Source organism: Sander vitreus, chromosome 11 (assembly GCF_031162955.1).
Source record: "Sander vitreus isolate 19-12246 chromosome 11, sanVit1, whole genome shotgun sequence".
NCBI classification, from domain to species: Eukaryota; Metazoa; Chordata; class Actinopteri; order Perciformes; family Percidae; genus Sander; species Sander vitreus.
The window spans coordinates 19,273,565-19,296,273 of record NC_135865.1 but is presented as its reverse complement, the minus strand read 5'-3'; the positions used below and the strand labels follow the sequence as shown (position 1 = coordinate 19,296,273).

General features: G+C 43.4%; 1 protein-coding gene across 3 annotated transcripts; it reads left to right on the top strand.

Moving 5' to 3' along the window:
• Positions 1 to 267: 267 nt before the first annotated feature.
• LOC144525384 (immunoglobulin-like domain-containing receptor 2) lies at positions 268 to 20,369 on the top strand. Of its 3 annotated transcripts, XM_078262139.1 has the most exons (10): positions 268 to 597; positions 3,701 to 4,030; positions 6,962 to 7,081; positions 10,710 to 10,766; positions 12,023 to 12,169; positions 12,278 to 12,436; positions 12,755 to 12,868; positions 17,180 to 17,381; positions 17,976 to 18,636; positions 19,761 to 20,369. In XM_078262139.1, exons 1-10 carry the CDS (start codon positions 558 to 560, stop codon positions 19,794 to 19,796), a joined length of 1,866 nt encoding a protein of 621 aa, XP_078118265.1. In that variant the 5' UTR covers positions 268 to 557; the 3' UTR covers positions 19,797 to 20,369. The 3 variants fall into 3 exon arrangements, with proteins under 3 accessions (XP_078118265.1, XP_078118266.1, XP_078118267.1); XM_078262140.1 differs by lacking the exon at positions 10,710 to 10,766; XM_078262141.1 differs by lacking the exon at positions 12,755 to 12,868.
• The last annotated feature ends 2,340 nt before the right edge of the window (positions 20,370 to 22,709 follow it).

The window sequence follows — 22,709 nt, the reverse complement described above, 5'->3', positions numbered from 1 at the left end:
TCTGTGTATTGCATTTTTGCTTTGAATTTGACTCAAAGTGAACTTTGTGTGCACCTTTTCTTGATGCTTTTGTGAAATAATTCCCCTTGAATGTAAGAACCGTATTTTTTTATGTGAAGCACATTCAAATCGGGTTCAATAAAGAAAGTGGGTCAAATGTTGCAGTTTGTGTGTAGTAAAATTCCTGAAAACTCACAGCCAAGTCTGACCTGATTTAATCATGGAGCTGCCCCCCTCCTTCCCCCACCTCCACACCGGGCAGACCTCTCTACTCTGCCCGGTAGGCATTGCTGCTGCACAAGCTGCAGAAAACTAAAATTAGATTCAATAAAAATATAAACTAAAGAAACAACACCACTAACTCTTGTGTTTCCTAGAGATTGTTGGACAGGAGTAGACCTATGTCAGATCAGTGTTGGGTTTGGACTCACCTCTGTATGAAGTGGTACAGTCCCGTTAGTCGCAGTCCGTGAGTCCTGTTTACTGCAGCAGTTAGCGGGCAACCAGAATGACCAACATGCGGATAAACGGCACTTTACTATAAAACGGACTGTATAATGAACTTTTACCGGCTTGCTATTTTACTGGGAGCATCAGGTAAGTGTTATTTTCTTCACTTCCATATGTCTTCTTTCATAAAATGTGTTATCTTTACGACGACGGCGCAACAGGTTGATCCTATGTAAACGTAGCCTATGGCTGCTTATCCCAGGCACCTTAACGCTATATATGTAGTTACACTCAGTGAAGTGGTTATTTTTTTATTGTTTATATCTTATTTAGGTGAATTACACGAGAGTAATGTGCCATATAAATTATTTGCCCCTTTTTAACGACTTAATAACACGTTAGGGGGTTATATATGATACGACCCTAATAATTTTGGGATTTGTAGTGTCTAGTATAATATTGTGTTGGTTTATAGGCCTACTTTATCTCCTCAGTAGCCTATGATAATAATATCCCCTAGGGGCTTATCCCTTTTCTGTTATAGGCCTATTTCTATTATATACCACTATAGTTTACTATATTTAAGCATGATTGTACATTTTATAGTAGCCTACAATGTTTTGGTAGCGCTGTACTTTAAAGGTACAATATACCAATGTAGAGCTGCAATGATCAGTCGATAATTGATTAAGGCTTAGTCAATTTTAGTCAATGTCATGTCAAACATTCCCTGGTCTCAGGTTCTTAAATGAAATGATTTTATGCTTTTCTTTGTCATTTAAAATAGTAAACTAAATACTTTTGATAGATTGATCAAATAAAACAAGTTGCTTAAATTATCATCTTGGGGTGTGGGAAAGTACAACAGGCACTTTCAGTGTTTTCTGACATGTTATAGACAAACCAATTATACTCAATTAATCAAGAGAAGGATTGGCAGTTTAGTAGGCCTACTACAATGTATACCTTTAAAAGTTTAATTAATCTTATCAGTGTTTTTGTGTTGGTCTAACGAGTCAATGTGAAGGAATGTGAGACGCAGTAAAAGCAGGAAATGTGACAACTCTGGAGAGGAAAAGTCTGACTGTGTTCAGGAAACATGCAGGGTCCAGCAGCAAAGCTCTGACCTGAAATACATTTAGGACCACACTGTTTAAAAGGGAAGTACAATGTTGAAATGAGGCCTTTAGTCTGTATGCAGATTGAGGAGGAGACTGTCTGCTGTCTCTCTTACCTGTTCATTAACCCACAGTGAGTCACACCTGATGTAAACTTCATGTAGGCCTACCAATAATTAACACTTTGAGACTAGTTCAGACCTCTCACATCAGGCATTCATGGGGTAACGGTTTGGTTTAAATCTCTAGCAGTTAATTGGTCTGTTCACACCCAGCTGGAGGAGGCCAGATACTCTCATTGGTTGGGAGTCTGTGACCTCCTCCCCCTCTCAGCTCCTCAAGTAGGACAGGGGGGCACAGCCCCTAACAATGGACTGGTCCATGAAAAAAATGAAACAAAGAGAAGACCAGAGCTCTCTCGTGGGAGGAATTTAGGATCTCGGTCGCTCCTCCTCTTGTTCTCTTATCCTGTAAAAGTCATCTGGCTCTATCACCACCATCACTGGACTTGGAAATGTGCAATGTGCAGATAAAGTGTAGTTTCTTATCAGGTGGAGCGGAAACCTGATGATGCACATCTGGCCGGAAGCAAACGCCATTAAAATAACTTGATTTATTAAGGTTTTAGTTCATCAAACATTAACACACAAGTCTGAAACTTGAGCTGAAACTACATAATAGCAACAATTTTGATAAACCTTTATTAGATGATAGCTTTTCAAATGTGATGATTTTTATATATATATATATATATATATATATATATATATTATTGTAAATTGAAAATCTTTGAGATTTGGACTGTTAGTCGAGCAAAACACATCGGAATTTTGCCACATTTCATAGACTAAACATGGTTAATTGAAATGTATTAATAATAACTCTTAGTTGCAGTCCTAATTGTGGCCTGGATATAAGCAAACTAGGAAAAGCGTCCATTTTAGAGAAACGCGATAAACAGTCCTTAGGAGAGTCAGGCTGGTGGACTTGTTTTGTTTTGATTTCCTGTCTTTGAGGGAAATGTTTAGAGTGAGTTCCTGCCCCACCTAAAGCTAATATGACAAGCAGAAAGCACCCATGAGTGTCTGACCTCTCCATCCCCTCCCTCTGTGATGACAACCCCCTGCCTCTCCACAGGCCTCCCCAGCCCCCCACACACACACTGGAATTTAACCTTCCTGACCCTGATACAGAGCAGCAGAGGAGCCCCCCTCGACACACATCGTCTCTTTTCCCGTCTTTGCTCCTGTTTTAATAAGACGCTGCATATCTCCCAGGTGCAGTGACTCATCCACAGATACAAAGAAGAGGCACAGCTGTTTCTCCTGTGACCAAGATGTCATCTGCATCCTCTTCCTCTCTTTAAACTGTTTTTGTCTACACTCAGTTAAAACTAACATTTAATGCAACAGTCCTGTAACAGTTTGTCCACCTCATGCATATCAATCAGGCTAGACTGAAACGATTAGTTGATTAATATATTAGTCAAACTGAAAAATTGTCTACAACTATTTAAATTTTTAAGCAAAAATGCCCCAAAAAATCCCTAATTCTAGCTACTAAATTGTAAAGATTTGCTGCTGTTCTTGTTCTTATTTGATAGCAAACTCAATATTTTTAGGTTTTGTTTTGGACTGTTTGTGGGACAAAACAAGACATTTAATGACCATCACCTTTAGGCTTTAGGAAATGATACTGAGCATCTTTACCCTTTTACTGTATAGACCAGACCATGAATTGATTAATTAAGAAAATAATTGGCAGATTAAGATAAACTACAAACTGCTCTTAATATAACACAATTCAGCATCACCCCGGCTGAATTAAAACCTCTCAAAATCTGTTTCATGAAAAGCTGAACATTATTACCTTCATGAAAGTAGGATTTATTGCATGGCTACTGCATTATGCTGCATTCGTTTAGATATGTGTAACTTGTAAACTGACACCTCAGTCAGGGTTGAAATGATGAGTCTTTAGTTTATTTATTTAAGTAATGTATCAAGCACAAATTGAAATATCTTTGAGGTTTTGGACTCTAGTAAAATCACATGCCCAGGAGACAAAAGCTCTACATATTTGTGTACATTTTTTAACAAGACTTATTCCCATTTTCTCTCTTCTCTTGTCAGTGTGTGTGTGCGATGGTGTGCATGTCACAGTGCGGGAGAAGCGGCGGTTTGCGATGCTCTTCCAGTCCGTGGTCCTCCCGTGTCAGTACCAAACAGCCTCCACTCAGACCCCGGTGGTCCAGTGGTGGTACAAGTCCTACTGTCGAGACCGCACACGAGAGTCCTTCACCCTGTCCGAGAGTCTGGGCGTCAAGTCCTCCGAGCTGGGAGCCACGTCCCACCTGGAGTGCTCCGACAGCGGCCGCACAGTTCGAGTTGTGGCCTCGGTGCAGGGAGCCTCTATGACGCTGGCTGAGCACTACAAAGGAAGAGACATCGCCATTGTTAACAGTAATGCCATCATTCTTATCCTAAAGTTATGAATTAAGGAGAAAGAGTTGCTGTAGCTGTTTGATGACTGCACTCAGGAATCAGCGCTGACTGTGCTTCGTGTTTCCTGTTCTCTAAATAGACCTCTTTTGTCTTTGTCTTACAATAGAGTAGGCACACACACACACACACACACACACACGATCACAACCTCCTGCTCTCACTCCTATTCCTGTATGACTCCTTGTAAAAGCCTTATCAGGACAAAATACCCGTCTTCTTTCTAGATGTGTCAGTGTTTAACAACGCCCTCCTGTCGTTATTTTATAGGCTACAGTAAAAAACAAAAACATGATAAATGAATCTATTTGTCTTGGCTTCACAAAAATTATGCAGATGATAAAAACACTAACAGTTAACAGCTTAAATATATGTTAACTGCTGTAAAGTGTCAAGTTACAGGTGTATTCAAACCTCAGTGCTTTTGGAACTGACCAAAGAGTGTCAGATTTGTAATCTTGTTTATTTATTCTTTGATCAGTTGTGTCTGATTTAAATCAAGATTTTGCTATGTAATTTCAATATTTGAGACGTTTGTTTTCTTTCGTATGATGAAAAGGGTTATGTAGAAAAACATCCATCCATCTTCGTCCGCTTATCCGGTGTCGGGTCGCGGGGGGAGCAGCTCCAGCAGGGGACCCCAAACTTCCCTTTCCCGAGCCACATTAACCAGCTCCGACTGGGGGATCCCGAGGCGTTCCCAGGCCAGGTTGGAGATATAATCCCTCCACCTAGTCCTGGGTCTTCCCCGAGGCCTCCTCCCAGCTGGACGTGCCTGGAACACTTCCCTAGGGAGGCGCCCAGGGGGCATCCTTACCAGATGCCCGAACCACCTCAACTGGCTCCTTTCGACGCGAAGGAGCAGCGGCTCTACTCCGAGCTCCTCACGGATGACTGAGCTTCTCACCCTATCTCTAAGGGAGACGCCAGCTACCCTCCTGAGGAAACCCATTTTGGCCGCTTGTACCCTGGATCTCGTTCTTTCGGTCATGACCCAGCCTTCATGACCATAGGTGAGGGTAGGAACGAAAACTGACCGGTAGATCGAGAGCTTTGCCTTCTGGCTCAGCTCTCTTTTCGTCACAACGGTGCGATAAATTGAATGTAATACCGCACCCGCTGCGCCGATTGTCCGACCAATCTCCCGCTCCGTTGTCCCCTCACTCGCGAACAAGACCCCAAGGTACTTGAACTCCTTCACTTGGGGTAAGGACTCATTCCCTACCTGGAGTAGGCACTCCATCAGTTTCCTGCTGAGAACCATGGCCTCAGATTTAGAGGTGCTGATCCTCATCCCAGCTGCTTCACACTCGGCTGCGAACCGATCCAGTGAGTGCTGAAGGTCACAGGCCGATGATGCCATCAGGACCACATAGTCTGCAAAAAGCAGCGATGAGATCCCCAGCCCACCGAACTGCAACCCCTCCCCACCCCGACTACGCCTTGATATCCTGTCTATAAATATTACAAACAGGATTGGTGACAAAGCGCAGCCCTGGCAGAGGTCAACCCTCACCTGAAACGAGTCCGACTTACTGCCGATAACCCAGACACAGCTCTCACTTTGGTCGTACAGACCAAAAAAGGAACCAGAGGGTGTGTCTGCCACTCTTTTGGCACTGTCCCAGACTTCCACGCAATGTTGAAGAGGCGTGTCAACCAAGACAGCCTCTCCACACCCAGAGCCTTGAGCATTTCTGGAAGGATCTCATCAATCCCAGGGGCTTTGCCACTGTGGAGTTGTTTGACTACATCAGTGACTTCCGCCTGGGAAATTGACAACAATCCCCCATCATTCTCCAGCTCTGCCTCTAACATAGAGGGCGTATTAGTCGGATTCAGGAGTTCCTCAAAGTGCTCCTTCCACTGCCCTATTACCTCCTCAGTTTAGGTCAACAGTGTCCCATCCTTACTGTACACAGCTTGGATGGTTCCCTGCTTCCCCCTCCTGAGGTGGTGAACGGTTTTCCAGAAGCACCTTGGTGCCGACCGAAAGTCCTTCTCCATGTCTTCTCCAAACTGAGAACAAAGAGGCTGCAGCCCTTCGGGCTCTTCGGTACCCTGCAACTGCCTCCGGAGTCCTCTGGGATAACATATCCCGGAAAGACTCCTTCTTCAGTCGGACGGCTTCCCTGACCACCGGTGTCCACCACGGTGTTCGTGGGTTACCGCCCCTTGAGGCACCTAAGACCACAGCTTCTCGCCGCAGCTTCAGCAATGGAAACTTTGAACATTGTCTACTCGGGTTCAATGCCCCCAGCCTCCACAGGGATGCACGAAAAGCTCCGCCGGAGGTGTGAGTTGAAAGTCTGTCGGACAGGGGCCTCCCAGGTGGTGGGCCCATGGGATGGAGAGATAGGTGCCACGTAGCTTTTTGGGCTGTGCCCGGCCGGGCTCCGTGGCAAACCCGGCCACCAGACGCTCGCTGACGAGCCCTCCATCTGGGCCTGGCTCCAGAAGGGGGCTTCCTCCGTGCAGGGTCACTTTATCTCTTCCTCGGTCACTCATAGGGTTTTTGAACCACTTTGCCTTTGGTGACCCTACCAGTAGCACAAAGCTCCAGACAACACACCCCTCAGGCTCATAGGGACACACAAACCTCTCCACCACGATAAGGTGATGGTTCCCGGAGAGGGTAGAAAAACATGTATTTAAAAAAATATATATTAACATGTAGAAAAACATGATAATATACATTTTTTTAAATATACCGTTTTGGTATTGTATCAGCGCTAATATTGAACATTTTCAAACAAAACATCCTGCACTCGAAAAACTGTTTGACCAAGTCATTATAGTCAGTTTGTTGTCAATGTCAATCAATTTGAATTTAACATATACGCTGATTAAACACTAACCTGGTATATAACCTTGTTTTCGGTCGCTGTGCAGAAGCAGATCTACGTATTGGGGAGCTGCAGTGGGGCGACAGTGGAGTGTACTTCTGTAAAGTCGTCATTGCCAATGATCTGGAGGGGAAGAATGAAGCCCAGCTGGAGTTACTGGTGCTCGGTAGGCCTACACTTTTTTTTCAAAAGTACAGTGACATAAAGACTCAAGCAAACTTTGAGCCTGATCATGATCAATGGGGGAAAGTTTTCCTTAAATGTTTGGTTTCATATTAAGCTCATCAAAGTTTATTTCTAAATGTTAGTGAAGGTTTTAGAAATAGTGTCTTTGTTGTGCTGCGTTTTAAATTGTCTTTACAACCAATTCCATGGAGCCGTCCAGATGGTGTTTCCCTCTTTACATGATTTACAAGGTTGACGTGGACTTGTTGTGTCCAGTGGTGGAAAAAGTACTCAGATCTTTTACTTAAGTATACAAAAGTATTAGCATCAAAATATATTGACAGTACCAAAAGTAAAAGTATTATGCAGAATGGTCCATTTCAGAATAATATTATAATTATTAATGCATACATCACTTTAATGTTGCAGATGGTGAAGGTGGAGTTCATTTTTGTTACCTGCTATACTGTATACTGCTGGGTAGCTTAACCTATAACTATATGCCAGGGTTTGTACAGCTTCACAAAGCGGTATGGGATCATATGTTCGACTGTACAATGGTTTGTCTGTCATCATGTTATATTTGTGTTTGTTGCTAATTAATGATAAATGAACAGCTAATGTTTTGGTGCTAAAGGTTAGAGATTTGGCATCTTCTGTCCATGAAACTTGATGTAGTATGACTCAGTGAGAGAAACTGTGGAGGCCATTGTTGCCAAAGCCACTCCTAAAGCTGTTACCATGGCAACGTGCTTTTATAGAGGAAACTGGGGCATGTTAAGGGTTGCTGCTGGTGTAGACATGAAGAGAGAGATGTAGAAAAGGGGGCTGAACTCTCACAACAATAACCAAAAATATTTTTCTTCCTTTAACTTTGACTAACCCTGAAGTTGCTTGTAGTATTAAGAGTCTGCTCATTCATACATTCCTCCTCCACTCAGCACTAATCTGATTATGATCAGCTCACAGGAAAGAAGACAAGGGTTTAAACGTGTGAGAATAGCAAGACTACACTGGGTTTGGGTTTTGCCACGTTGCAATGAAGAAGCTGGAATTAGAAAGTGTAAAACCACTTCAGTGCCAGATTAGCATTCCTTAAAGTTTTGAGATCGTACACACTTCCAATTATATATACCAACATGTAAATTAGTAGTTAGACATTTTGGGAAATACATTTTTTTTGCTTTGTTGAAGAGAATTAAATGAGAATATTGATACCAATTTCATATCTGTTGCTTCAATATCAAGCTACTGACAGCAGCCGGTTAGCTTAGCTTAGGAAGTTAGACCGGAAAGAGCTAGCTCGGCTCTGTTCAAAAGTAACAAAATATAAGCTTACTGATTAACACGTTGTACCTTGTTTGTTTAAACCGAAGATACTCAGCACATAACCTCCCATAAAACCACAAATTGTGATTTTAAACTTGTGATTTTGTACTGGAAAACAGGGAAAGAGATATGACGTATTAGCTAGCTGTTTCTCTCCTTCCAGACTTTATGCTAAGCTAAGATAACTGGCAGCCTGCTGCAGCTCAATATTTACTGTACAGACAAGATGGTTTCAATCTTCTCACCGAACTCTCAGCAAGAAAGTGAATATTTCCCAAAAGTGTTAAGCAACACGTTGTGATGTTTCTTTTCCCACCATCTCCCCCTAGTCTCTGATTTAAATTTTCTTTTGGATTGATTTTTCTTTGACGTTCACTCCCTCTGCTCTCCCTTTTTCTTGCAAAATGTGTTCTTCCATTACTCATTCCTGCATCCTTCACTGCCTCCCTCCCTCTCAAGGCTGCATAGCTCCTCGGCTCTCTCAGGTTACTCAGTGTTACTGAGCTTCCTGGTATGTAGATGAATGTCCCAAGGAACATTATTACTACAGGATTACTTTTTTTACAAGGTGGGAGGGCTACACTGGGTTTTTCTCCCTCCATAGTAACAGCCTACTCAGCATACTCTGGAGCCAGTGGTGTTTAGTCTATCCCTGCAGCCAGACAGATCAGACGGGTCTTTACTGTAATTATACTGTAGTCCTTTGACACCTCACGATAAACACGTACCAAAATCATGAACACCTGCAGTGTGTGTCTCAGTCTCGGCACACCTTTTGCAGTTCCTTTATTTTTCTGTATTTACAATTTTCTAGTTGACTTGAATTTGTCTCTTATTTGACCTGTTTATCTTGTATATGAAGCTCAAACAAGTCATTGTGTCTCAACGGTACAACTTATGTGACCTTTTTTTTTTTTTTTTTAAAGCTGCAATGTTAAATTGTTGCCCTAGAATCATATGTGCCCCAGTTTCCCAAAAAATAACCCTCTTTGTCCTCACACACAGCCTCTTTTGGCACATCTCAATATATGTGTGTGTGTGTGTGTGTGTGTGTGCGTGCGTGTGTGCGTGCGTGCGTGCGTGTGTGCGGGCGTGCGTGCGTGCCGGTTGCATGTGTGTAGATTCATTAGTGTGCAGTTTAAACTTGCAAAACTTTGCACCAGAGAGGCACCAGAGAGGCACACTCAATATAGAAATATAGCACTGCTGGCCTCCTGCTAAAATTAGATTCAAAGTAAAGTGCATTTTGAACTCTGAACTATGACTTATATGACTTATGTTCATGTTTAGGTTAGGTTAGTATTTTTAAAAACACTTCTATGAAACTATGGCATCATATTATAAGCACAAACTCTGGACACCAAAAAATTATGACTGTGATGAACAAGAGTCGGCTAGCTGCTCTGTGAGGCTGTATTCAGGCACAGCTATGCTAAATGCTAATGTCAACATGCTAACATGCTCACAAAGACAATGTTAACATTTAGCATGTTCCCCATTTCATTTAAGCTTGTTAGTACTTAACACAAAGTATAGCTGAGGCTGATGGGAGTGTCTTTAGTTCTGCAAGTATTTGTCATAAACTAAACTTTGTGCAAATTAAAATTTAGACCTGATGATGGCACCAAATAAAAAATTAAGTTATCGGGCGCCTGGGTAGTTCACCTGGTAGAGGGCGTGCCCATATATAGAGGTTTACTCCTCGACGCAGCGGCCGTGGGTTCGACTCCAACCTACGGCCCTTTGCTCCATGTCATTCCCCCTCTCTCTCCCCTTTCATGTATTCAGCTGTCCTATAAAAATAAAGGCCTAAAATACCCCAAAAATAATCTTTAAAAAAATAAATGAAAATTAAGTTATTATAATTCATTATCACGGTGACATGAATATGTGTAACAAATTACATGGCGTACCATTTCATAATTGTTGAGACATTTGACTTATAGAAACAGAAATATAAACCTTACAGTGGCGCTAGAGGAAAGGTCAGAGGCTTCATCCTCTGAGGACCATGAATGTCTGTACTGAATGTCATGGTTATCCATCCAATAGTTGTTGAGATATTTCAGTCTGGACCAAACAGCGTTACCATCCCTAGAACCACATTGCTAACATGGCTAAAAAAAAATGTCCTCATTCATTATCATGACAGCATGTAAGATGAATAATTTGTGTAAAAACTTTGTCCCGTCAGTTCTTCAATTAGTGCACGACTATTAATCATCCACTCTGCTGACCTTTTGACTCTTGCTTTCTGCTTCCTCTGCCGTCCTTCACCTGTGCTTTCCCTCTCTTTGCAGGCAGGACAGGTCAGCAGGACGATCTCCTACCTGAGTTTGATGTGGAGTTTATGCCAGGTATGGCACCTCACCTGCACTTTCGTCTCACTGCCTGGCATCTTCTAGCTTCCCTAATGCCTCTTCACCAATCAAAACTTTCTTTGACTAACAAATGTATATGCATGAGCTCGTGTTGACACGTTAACAGTCAAAATGAGGAAAATGTACAGAAAGTAACGTCTAACCCAACACACAGTCAGTTTTTGAAGCTACATAGAGAAAGATTCACAGACTCACAGTGTTTATCTTTGATCTCTTGGGAAATGTGTTGACTTAGCGAGAGTTTTTTGAGTGGATTTTGCTTCTGAGCAAACCCTGAGGAAGTGTGTTGTTAGGGTCTGGATACTTTGGAGATGTGACAATGGATAAAAGTCACTCACAGTTCCCTAGAGTTTTCCTGAAGTTTCCTTTTTAATGCTCTGTGGTCTCGGAAGGGGGAGACAGAAACATCAGTGTGGTTTTAAAAGGAAAATTCTGATTTGTTAAAATTGGATCTGATTTTTGTAGCGTTTTTTAAACATTGCTTCTACAAATTATTATTGTAATCACTAAAAGTAATTCCTGAGATGTGGAAACACATAAGTGTGTCACACATATAAATACATTTCCATTCTCTTACAACAGAGTACTTCTTCAACCTGCCCATCCATTTGTTGTGATATTTACTGACTGATCCTTGTGATGTCAATCAATTTATTTCTCCAGTTGTAGATGATGTCACCTCTTATAGCCACACTTTAAAGGAAAAGGGTTTGTCGGATACGTGTGTTGCATAAAACAGAGAAAGAATCACATTTTAAAGCTGTTGTAGGCACTTTATTTTAAATAATTTTACAACATACTGTAATTTAAGTAGTCTTAAGAGAAAACTAGACTTCTGCACCTCCTCTGGGGTCCGTTTTGAGGTTTTAGTAAATCTGACAGGAGACTTTGGTCAACCACAGGTCATTTCAGAGAGACGTTCCTATTGGCTGTACATGCATTGCCCATACGGCAGAGAGGGGAGAGGGAGAGCTGCAGGAAGAGGCCTCACTCTACTACAAATTCTGGCTTTTTTTGCATTCTTCCTACTGCAGCTTTAAGTAGCAAATGTTAACTAATTAAGGACCAAAATAAATCAAATTGTTATATCTAGGACGTAAAGGACTCACAGATGGATACATTTTAGCTAACTTATGATGGAATAATGAAGTCTGTCTAATACCTTAAACCGAATCCTACTATGCCTCACACAAATGGAGAAGCCTTAATGTGAGTTTGTGTCTATATTCCAGAGTGGGCGTTTGTGGGATCTGTAGTCCTGGGCAGTGTCTTGTTCCTGTTATTGATGGGGATCTGCTGGTGCCAGTGTTGTCCTCACTCCTGCTGCTGCTATGTCCGTTGCTGCTGCTGTCCTGACACCTGCTGCTGTCCACGACACCGTGAGTAACACAAACCACTTACGAGTAAATAAAACACATTCTTTATTTACATTAAGTGACAGCACTCCACTCTGCATGGAAGGTTTATTGTGTTGTTTTCCCGTGCAGTGTACGAGGCAGGGAAGATGGCAAAGAGTGGACCGCCTGCTCAGGTTGTGTATCCCTACTACATTCCTGGTGTTCCTGCTGGTATTCCTCTTGTCCCTTCATCCCATGTGGAGCCAAATATCGCCTCTATCCCCTCAGTGGAGAATAACCTGGCAGGAGGTGAGTGTCAACAAAACAGTTTATAAGGTGCAGAGACAGAATAAAGCTCTTAATTCCTTTGAGACACACTGACTTCACTTACCCTCCTTTCATCTACCATCCCTCATCCTCGTGACGTCTCTAACCTTTATAGAAATGACAGAAATGTCTGTCTGCCACATGCACGTTTACTATTTAAATGTAGTCTTAACAAATTGATTGTGAGTCAGGTTGTCTGCTTTGTAAGAACGTGCATTGGACACACACTGTATGTGTGGGTCCTTGCATGTTTAAGTCCCTGTGTGTGTACGTACTGTATGTGTGTGTCCACATCCACAGCACGCAGTGGTTATCGACTGAAAGCCAGTACAGACCAGGACTCAATGAAAGTTCTGTACTTCATAGAGAAGGAGCTGGGTCAGTTTCCCTCTTCCAAGATGGCTGCACTTAAACGTAAGCCTGCACAGATTAGGCCAGTGTCTGTCATCTGTGTGGCTGTATGACAGTGTTTGTTTGTGTTTTATGTGCATGGTTTGTGTGAGTCAACAAGTGCTGGTTTCCAATTAATCCATACATTCATTTTCATAACATTGTCTGTATAACCAACCACTGTAACCAACCACTGTAAACGAAAAAGATGTTTCTGGTCAATGATTTGCAACATTGGTCTTATACGCTGGTCTTTAGTCCGTCTCTTACTACCCAGCCTGTCTGTGGCTCTCAGCCCCAAGTCAACTGGTTCCTGCTGAACATATAAAAAAAAGTTAAATCAGGTCACCAATGTAAAGTTATATTTAATTTAGTGCTGTCAAACGATTTAAATATTTAATCGCGATTAATCGCATTAATGTCATAGTTAACTCGCAATTAAGCGCACATTTTTATCTATTCTAAATGTCCCTAGATTTCTTTTTGTCCAATTATCTTTTCTCATTTTAATGCTCTTATCAGCATGTAAAAGTGGATCGGCTTGCTTTGTGCTTTTGTCGCCTGGCTTTGACGACTGGGCGGAGAATTTGCATCAGCTGTGTGCTTGGCCATCAAGTGGTATTTCAGACTGGACGTGCTGCGATGATAGCTCAGTTCACAACAACAAAACACACAGATCACTTTGGTCTTGTCAATGGAACCATTTGGCAACTTTTTAAAAGTAAACTTTCCATTCAGAATCTTATTGGCATCCATTTTGGCATCTTGCGCTCGCCATCCACTCAAAACGTAACTTCAGCCTACTACTCTTTGGCTGGCTCGCAAGCCCAAACAAGTGTGTGCGGCGTGCCCGTTTTGTTTCCGGTCTAGCTAGATCCATAGTTGTTGCAACAGCATGTGAAAAAAAACAACAAAGTTTGCTAGGCCAAAAAGAACGTTAATCTCGCGATAAAAAAATTGACGCCGTTAAAATGGGTTTGCTTTAACGCCGTTAATAACGCATTTAACTGACAGTACTATGGATTACATCCATCCATCCATCCATCCATCTTCGTCCGCTTATCCGGTATCGGGTCGCGGGGGTAGCAGCTCCAGCAGGGGACCACAAACTTCCCTTTCCCAAGCCACATTAACCAGCTCCGACTGGGGGATCCCGAGGTGTTCCCAGGCCAGGTTGGAGATATAATCCCTCCACCTAGTCCTGGGTCTTCCCCGAGGCCTCCTCCCAGCTGGACGTGCCTGGAACATCTCCCTAGGGAGGCGCCCAGGGGGCATCCTTACCAGATGCCCGAACCACCTCAACTGGCTCCTTTCGACGCGAAGGAGCAGCGGCTCTACTCCGAGCTCCTCACGGATAACTGAGCTTCTCACCCTATCTCTAAGGGAGACGCCAACTACCCTCCTGAGGAAACCCATTTCGGCCGCTTGTACCCTGGATCTTATTCTTTCCGTCATGACCCAGCCTTCATGACCATAGCTGAGGGTAGGAACAAAAACTGACCGGTAGATCGAGAGCTTTGCCTTCTGGCTCAGCTCTCTTTTCGTCACAACGGTGCGATAAATTGAATGTAATACCGCACCCGCTGCGCCGATTCTCCGACCAATCTCCCGCTCCATTGTCCCCTCACTCGCGAACAAGACCCCAAGGTACTTGAACTCCTTCACTTGGGGTAAGGACTCATTCCCTACCTGGAGAAGGCACTCCATCGGTTTCCTGCTGAGAACCATGGCCTCCGATTTAGAGGTGCTGATCCTCATCCCAGCCGCTTCACACTCGGCTGCGAACCGATCCAGTGAGTGCTGAAGGTCACAGGCCGATGATGCCATCAGGACCACATCATCTGCAAAAAGCAGCGATGAGATCCCCAGCCCACCGAACTGCAACCCCTCTCCACCCCGACTACGCCTCGATATCCTGTCCATAAATACTACAAACAGGATTGGTGACAAAGCGCAGCCCTGGCGGAGGCCAACTCTCACCTGAAACGAGTCCGACTTACTGCCGAGAACCCGGACACAGCTCTCGCTTTGGTCGTACAGAGATTGGATGGCCCTGAGAAGGGACCCCCCTCACCCCGTACTCCCGCAGCACCTCCCACAGTATCTCCCGGGGGCACCCGGTCATACGCCTTCTCCAGATCCACAAAACACATGTAGACCGGTTGGGCATACTCCCAGGCTCCCTCCAGGATCCTTGCGAGAGTAAAGATCTGGTCCGTTGTTCCACGACCAGGACGGAATGCGCATTGTTCCTCTTCAACCTGAGGTTCGACTATCGACCGAACCCTCCTTTCCAGCACCTTGGAGTAGACTTTACCGGGGAGGCTGAGAAGTGTGATACCCTTGTAATTGGCACACACCCTCTGGTCCCCCTTTTTAAAAAGGGGAACCACCACCCCGGTCTGCCACTCCTTAGGCACCGTCCCAGACTTCCACGCAATGTTGAAGAGGCGTGTCAACCAAGACAACCCCTCCACACCCAGAGCCTTAAGCATTTCTGGACGGATCTCATCAATCCCTGGGGCTTTGCCACTGTGGAGTTGTTTAACTACCTCAGCAACTTCCACCAGGAAAATTGACAACAATCCCCAATCATCCTCCAGCTCTGCCTCTACCATAGAGGGCGTATTAGTCGGATTTAGGAGTTCCTCAAAGTGCTCCTTCCCCTGCCCTATTACCTCCTCAGTTGAGGTCAACAGCGTCTCATCCTTACTCTACACAGCTTGGATGGTTCCTCGCTTCCCCCTCCTGAGGTGGGACGTTTTCCAGAAGCACCTTGGTGCCGACCGAAAGTCCTTCTCCATGTCTTCTCCGAACTTCTCCCACACCAGCTGCTTTGCCTCTTTCACGGCAGAGGCTGCAGCCCTTCGGGCCCTTCGGTACCTTGCAACTGCCTCCGGAGTCCTCTGGGATAACATATCCCAGAAAGACTCCTTCTTCAGTCGGACGGCTTCCCTGACCACCGGTGTCCTCCATGGTGTTCGTGGGTTACCGCCCCTTGAGGCACCTAAGACCCTAAGACCACAGCTCCTCGCCGCAGCTTCAGCAATGGAAACTTTGAACATTGTCCACTCGGGTTCAATGCCCCCAGCCTCCACAGGGATGCACGAAAAGCTCCGCCGGAGGTGTGAGTTGAAAGTCTGTCGGACAGGGGCCTCCTCCAGACGTTCCCAATTTACCCGCACTACCCGTTTGGGCTTACCAGGTCTGTCCAGAGTCTTCCCCCACCCCCTGACCCAACTCACCACTAGATGGTGATCGGTTGACAGCTCCGCCCCTCTCTTCACCCGAGTGTCTAAAGCATACGGTCTCAGATCAGATGAAACGATTATAAAATCGATCATTGACCTTTGGCCTAGGGTGCTCTGGTACCAAGTACACTTATGAGCATCCCTATGTTTGAACATGGTGTTCGTTATAGACAATCCATGACTAGCACAGAAGTCCAACAACAAACAACCACTCTGGTTTAGATCAGGGAGGCCGTTCCTCCCAATCACACCTCTCCATGTGTCTCCATCATTGCCCACGCGCGTGTTGAAGTCCCCTAGCAGAACTATGGCGTCCCCCACTGAAGCCCCAAGCAGGACTCCACTCAAGGTCTCCAAGAAGGCCAAATACTCCGAACTCTTGTTTGGTGCATATGCACAAACAACAGTCAGAGTTTTCCCCCCCACAACCCGCAGGCGTAGGGAGGCGACCCTCTCGTCCACCGGGTTAAACGCCAACGTAGCGGCGCTCAGCCGGGGGCTTGTGAGTATCCCCACACCCACCCGGAGGATTACAGTAATACATATTTGGTGCTGTGGACAGTATTTATGGCAGAAAGGACGTTTGTGTGGGATTGACTGAAAGTAAACTTTCCATGTTTATTGCAATGGAGAAACATTGATTGGTTGAGGTGTTTTAATAGTTTTTGGACATCAATTAAGGTGTATGTATATATATATAAAAAGAAATAGGCTAAATCAGGCTTTGTTGTTGGTTTTGGTCCTTACAGGGGGGAAATAATATCACCAGACTTCTAAATTGTTTGTGACAGTAGTTTGAGGTGGCACATGATTTCTGCCCTCAGCAGATAGCTATAGTCAGTGCTCATGATTATATAGTCGTTGCCACCTCAAGCCAGAAAGTAGATGATGCATTTACTATGATCTTATCCCAAACCCCGACATAGCACTTCTAGCAGACCACATCTAACTCTGAAATCTTCGATTACATCATTTTACAGCTATAGCTGGCAGTTACAGAAAACTTACCTGACAAATGTTTTACAAATTAATTTTATGATAGAAAATAGCAAATGTTGCTCTACTGATGTGTCTGTGCCAACAGCCAGTAGCCTCTCAGAGCTGAGCTCTCTTCATGATGGAGGAAACACAGACTTCAGACACACCTATCAGACGGTGCAGATGAAGGCACTCCCGCCCATCACAGACCTAGATGACCAGTCAGTGCTGAGAGCAGCTCCACATACACAGAGTCGAAGGTCCAGACGGGACAGAGGCAACCACTCAGATGACGAGCTCGACAGAAGGTATAATGATGGTGTCAGGAAGGAGAGGATTGTAAGAACATTTCAAATGATTTTATTGGTTGAAATCTTTGGTAAACCCACATCATAACACCACCACTAAGGATGCACTACCTGGAAGTAGCAGTTTTCCAGGCATTTCAATTATTATTATTATTATTATTATTATTATTATTACCACCATACAAATAAGGCTGGGCAATATATCGATATTATATCAATATCGATATATGAGGCTAGATATCGTCTTAAATTTTGGATATCGTAATAATCTGATATGACATCACATAAGTGTTGTCTTTTCCTGGTTTTAAAGGCTGTATTACAGTAGTGTGATGTCATTTTCTGAACACACCAGACTGTTCTAGCTGTTCCATTATTTGCCTTTACCCACATAGTTATTATATCAACATAACTGATGATTATTTATCAAAAATCTCATTGTGTGCATATTTTGTGAAAGAACCAGTTGTCAACCCTACAATATCGTCACAATATTGATATCAAGGTATTTGGTCAAAATTATCGGGATATTTGACTTTCTCCATATCGCCCAGCTCTACATACAAACTCTGTGTGTGCTCTTCTTTGCTGTAGGTGGAACCCGCGCTCAGAGCACCTGCAGAGGAAGACGTTGAGCAGAAGAGGGCGCACCGGCTCCCTGGACGAGCTAGAGGATTTCGCCCGGTCTTACGGCTCCCGGGGTCGTCGTGCTGAGCCTCCAGACCGGGCCTACGAGCAGGATTACAGCCCTCCCAGGCGTTTCTACAGAGATGAAGATGATGGCTGGGGCCGTCGCAGCCCCTCACCTTTACCACAGAAGAGAAGGGATACATGGGACAGTGATCGTCCCTGTCGACCACCCCAAAGCAAAGGATACGACGACGCCTTCCTCAGGAGTGTGTTGGACAGCAAGGCCAGGGGGCGGGGAGGGGACAGTGGTACCTGTAGAATGGACGAGGACAGTGACACTCCCTCTAAAGGCAGCTCCAGAGGAAAGGGCAGCGATAGTTACTACAGCCGGTCGCCTAGCAACCGTCCAGAAGAGGAGGACCCTTTGCCTCCGTACTCTGAGGCGGAGCGGTACCGCAGGGCTGACCCAACCACCGACCGGTACCGCACTGTAGAGCTTCCCAGATCAGAGCGTTACAGGACCACTGAACCAGCCATGAGGCCTTTCTGTTACACCCGCCCCCACCAGGGAACATCCCATACACTACAGGGGGGCCGAGAGGAGAGAGACAGGAGCCGAAACCTGGTGAGTTACTTGTAGCAGGAACAAGGACTTCCTTCCTTTTCAGCGCTTCTGGAAAGAGCCTCTAAATCCTGTATATAGTTACAGGGTAAGTCTGTACTGTATATTCTATAATGTTCTTATTGTCAACAAAAACATATGACACAAGTGTCGTCTGCATAGCCAAAGCCGGATGTAGATTCGAAAACTGTCCATAAACTATTAAAAACACATCAGTGAGGCACACTGTTGCACTTGTCGACAATTGCCATAAGCATAATTGTTCTCCTCACCAGCAATGCAGAAAGATAAAGTTAAATAGGAGCCTCCTATTAGTCTGTTTGAGGGTACAAATGCACGTTTACAGAGCATGTACAGTAAGTTTTAGTTCATGCATGATCTCTCTCATTTTATTATCAAATACACAACAACACTAAATTAGAGAAAAACAAAGATTAGACAGGGCAGAGGGAGAGGGGGCGTGTATAAAACTTTAAAACTGTCACTTCACTTTATTTGATCTGTATTTTATTGTGGTTACTTATTTAATAATTACAATATACATATAGACCTCAAACTAAATATTTGTGACAGGTGTTTTATGATTTTCGTCTTCAGTAGGCACGCATTTGGGGCCGAGCACCACAGTCAGGTTAGTGAAGTCAGAAAGTACTGAGAGATGTTATACGTTTTGGTCTTTTCAAAAGGGTTTTGTTGCCAATAAGAATAAAATAGAATAATGCCAGCTTTGTATTGAAGATGTTTGACAGTATGATATACTCCATCTGATCATCTCCTGTGCAATGTACATACAAGATTTATGGTCTTAACACTGAATCACTATCATTTTAGTTGTGTCATGATTTTTGATGATTTCTTTTTCATAAATTTACAAGGGCAATTGCAAATGACACTTATAATGTAAGTCTGTATAATCTGCTCATGTTTGCAACCATTACAGTGTTACAAATGCTTACTAACTGGCTTACCAAATATCCTAAAACACATCTGTATCACTGTCTTAACTACTAACACAGCTTGAGCTACATGCTTTCTTTAAATAATTGGAGGCACCAGGCTGGACTAACGTCGCATGAGCATGAATGCAAAGTCTCTAATGTGTTGCTCTTGGTGTATTTCTTTAACAGAGCACTGCACTGAGCAGAGGCTCTCTCATAGTGTGACAAGGTTTCCCAGCCTCGACCTGCACAGCACTGCCACTCCGTTCGTTTAAACCGTCTTCTTGCTACACAGGAGAAGCTAACTGTTCTGCCATCAGTCACATGAAGTCTGGCTCGTCTCACTAAAAATAACTGCACCGAAAAAAACAGCGTGGATGGAAAATGCTGAGAAATTAATATGCACAAAGCAGCATGTGCAGTCATGTCTAGGATGTCTTTTAATCATGTGCATGAATTATTTCTACATGTGTAGTCTGCAGATGTTATGTATGTGGTGTGTATATCAGTTTTATTTGTTGAGTTGAGTGACTGGATTTACTGAAACCAGTGCCAAGATGTTTTTTTTTATTATTATCTGCCATTTTTCTATCTGTATAATGCCACAGTCTAGTATTTTCCTACAGACTTCATACTTCTCACTCAGTACACGGCTACACTCAGGTTTACTTTGTATTTGCGTTTGTCTGTTGTTGGTATTGTACTGTATGTACTGTAAGTACTGTACCTTGAATTTGTTCTGCAGATTATTAATTGCAGTGGTTAAATACTTTTTCCAATAAAGAAAACTCAAAGCAGTCTCCGCTGTCTAAATGAATGTATGTTTATTATCTCGGCCGAGAGCATCCAAGCAGTCCAACAGTCTAAAGATATTTGGTTCACTATCACATAAGACAAAAGAAAAAACAGCAAATCATCCAATTTTAAGAAGAAAATTGGGAAGACAGAGAAAAGGAGTGCTTCTTTTTGGTGGTGGTTGAGAAAAGTCTAACAAGGTGCTCTTTGGTTCAGGGGTAATCCAATAGTATAAAAACAGCATCTTGTTGAAAAAAAATATTGAAAAGCCTTCATTGATGAGGCTAATGCATAGCAAAAGGTAAAAAATATGCAAATAGTCATCCTGAAGAAGGCCTGTGTGCCGCAATAATTTTAGCTGGATCTCTTAAGAAGGAAATAAGACACATTACGTTTAAGCAGACGAGAAAATGGCACACATTCATGTGTCATGAAAGTGTTGTACTGCGCACACGTACTGTTTCAATTTCACAGTGTGCACAGATTTGACGAAATCATCTCCAAGTATATTTGTCATGTTGCTGAGTAGACCTTTTTTTTTAAACCAAAAAAGGGGATGAAGTATTAACCCAGAATTTGAGGTGTACATGTAACTGATGGTAGGTTGGTTAAGTCTATATAGGAACTTTGCCAATAAGTCATTTTTTGTAAACATAAATTCAGTGTTTGTGATTTCTTTCTCAACACTTCCACACTTTCCACAGATAACACAAATTGGTCTACGGGCTTGCATTTATCTGCATTTCAATAGTTTTGACAAGATTCATTTTGATATAAAATACTTATTGTCTGTTGAAGAATCTGATGTTTGAGTGGTTATTGTGTTTTACAATATATGTGATAAAGTGTGTGTACTTTATCTTGGATAAAAGCCTGTGTTTATCATAGCTTATCAAATATACACAACTAAACAAACACTAGAGCTTTACTGACAACCAACTACACACACTCAGCGCGCTTTATTTTGAAAAGCATGTGTGCAGCTTTAAATGTTTGTATAAAGTATTCAATGGCACATCATTATCCCAAAACATTTACAGAAAAACATGTTACTATATTGCATCTCTGCGGTTGTTTTGCGACTCTTTGTAGTTATTTTGGTAGTCTGTGTGGTCATTTTGCAATTCTTTGTAGTGGTTTAGTGACTCTGTGGTCGTTTTGTGACTATTTGTAGTCACTATGTGACTCTTTGGAGTCTTTGCAATTCTGTATAGTAGTTTGTAGTCATTTTGCTCATCTTAGTTAGTGTTGTGACTCTATGAAGTTGTTATTGTGTCTCTTGATAGTTCCTTGATTGACTTTCTGTTAAGGAATGGTAAAACTTACTGTAAACAGAAGCGCTGGCCCAGGTGCCACTGGGCCTGTATCCGGGAGGTCTGTTTAGTAATCCATCCATGAACAAGCTAACTATTGGGAGGGGGAAGGGCTGGCATCAGAGGTGGCAATCAGATTTACCCCTCTGGTCCTATCCCAGCATGTTAGTGTTAGTGTTAGTGCTGCTGCTGCTGCTGCTGCTGCTGCTAGGTAGCTCTCTGTCTCTGCTCTCCCCCCTCCCCTCTGTCTGTCCTTAATTGCAGGAGTGAAGTCTGGTGTGCGGGAGTCAGGGTTCCAGCTGCAGCTCATTCACCATAATCACCTCAGCTTTAAATACCCGGTCAAACTTGCTGCTCATTGTCAGATCATAGTAAAGACAACCACATTAGTCTTGCTGCTGACTCAACCTGCTAGTTATTGCTCTTTGTGTTTTTGATCTGTCCTGATTGTGTTTTTCTTGTGCTTCAGTATATTGGAACCTGACTCCTACCTCTGCTTCACTCCTGCCACCCACCTATCCTGCTAGCCACAACTGGAACTCACTAAGGACTCAACACAGACACTTGGACTGTAAGGTACTATTCCTGCTCAGAACCCCTGGACCTGACCCCCCGTAGACCTGGACTTGTTCTTCCCTTTTCTGAAAACCTGGAACATTGTAATAAACCTGTTAAATCTTCTCTGGCTCTGCGTTGTTGTCTGCATTTGGGTTCAATTCTGTCTAAAACGTAACAGTTACCACTGTTTATATAAAGCAAAATGAGACTAAATGTTGATACAAAAAAAACAGAACATTTGGTAACGTTTTCTTATACAGCCCGCCAAATAACAGTGTCAAAGTTTTGTACACACTGAATTCCAAGACACAGAGGATGAAAAGTACTGTATGTCCTCTCAAATACTGACAAGGAAGGAATTTAAAACTTGTCTCGAGGTTCAGCGTGGAGCCAGACACGGATGTGATGGCAAAGCTTTTCATCCACACAGCATTTTCCAGCCCACTTCAGTGAGCTGAGAGCAGCACTTCAG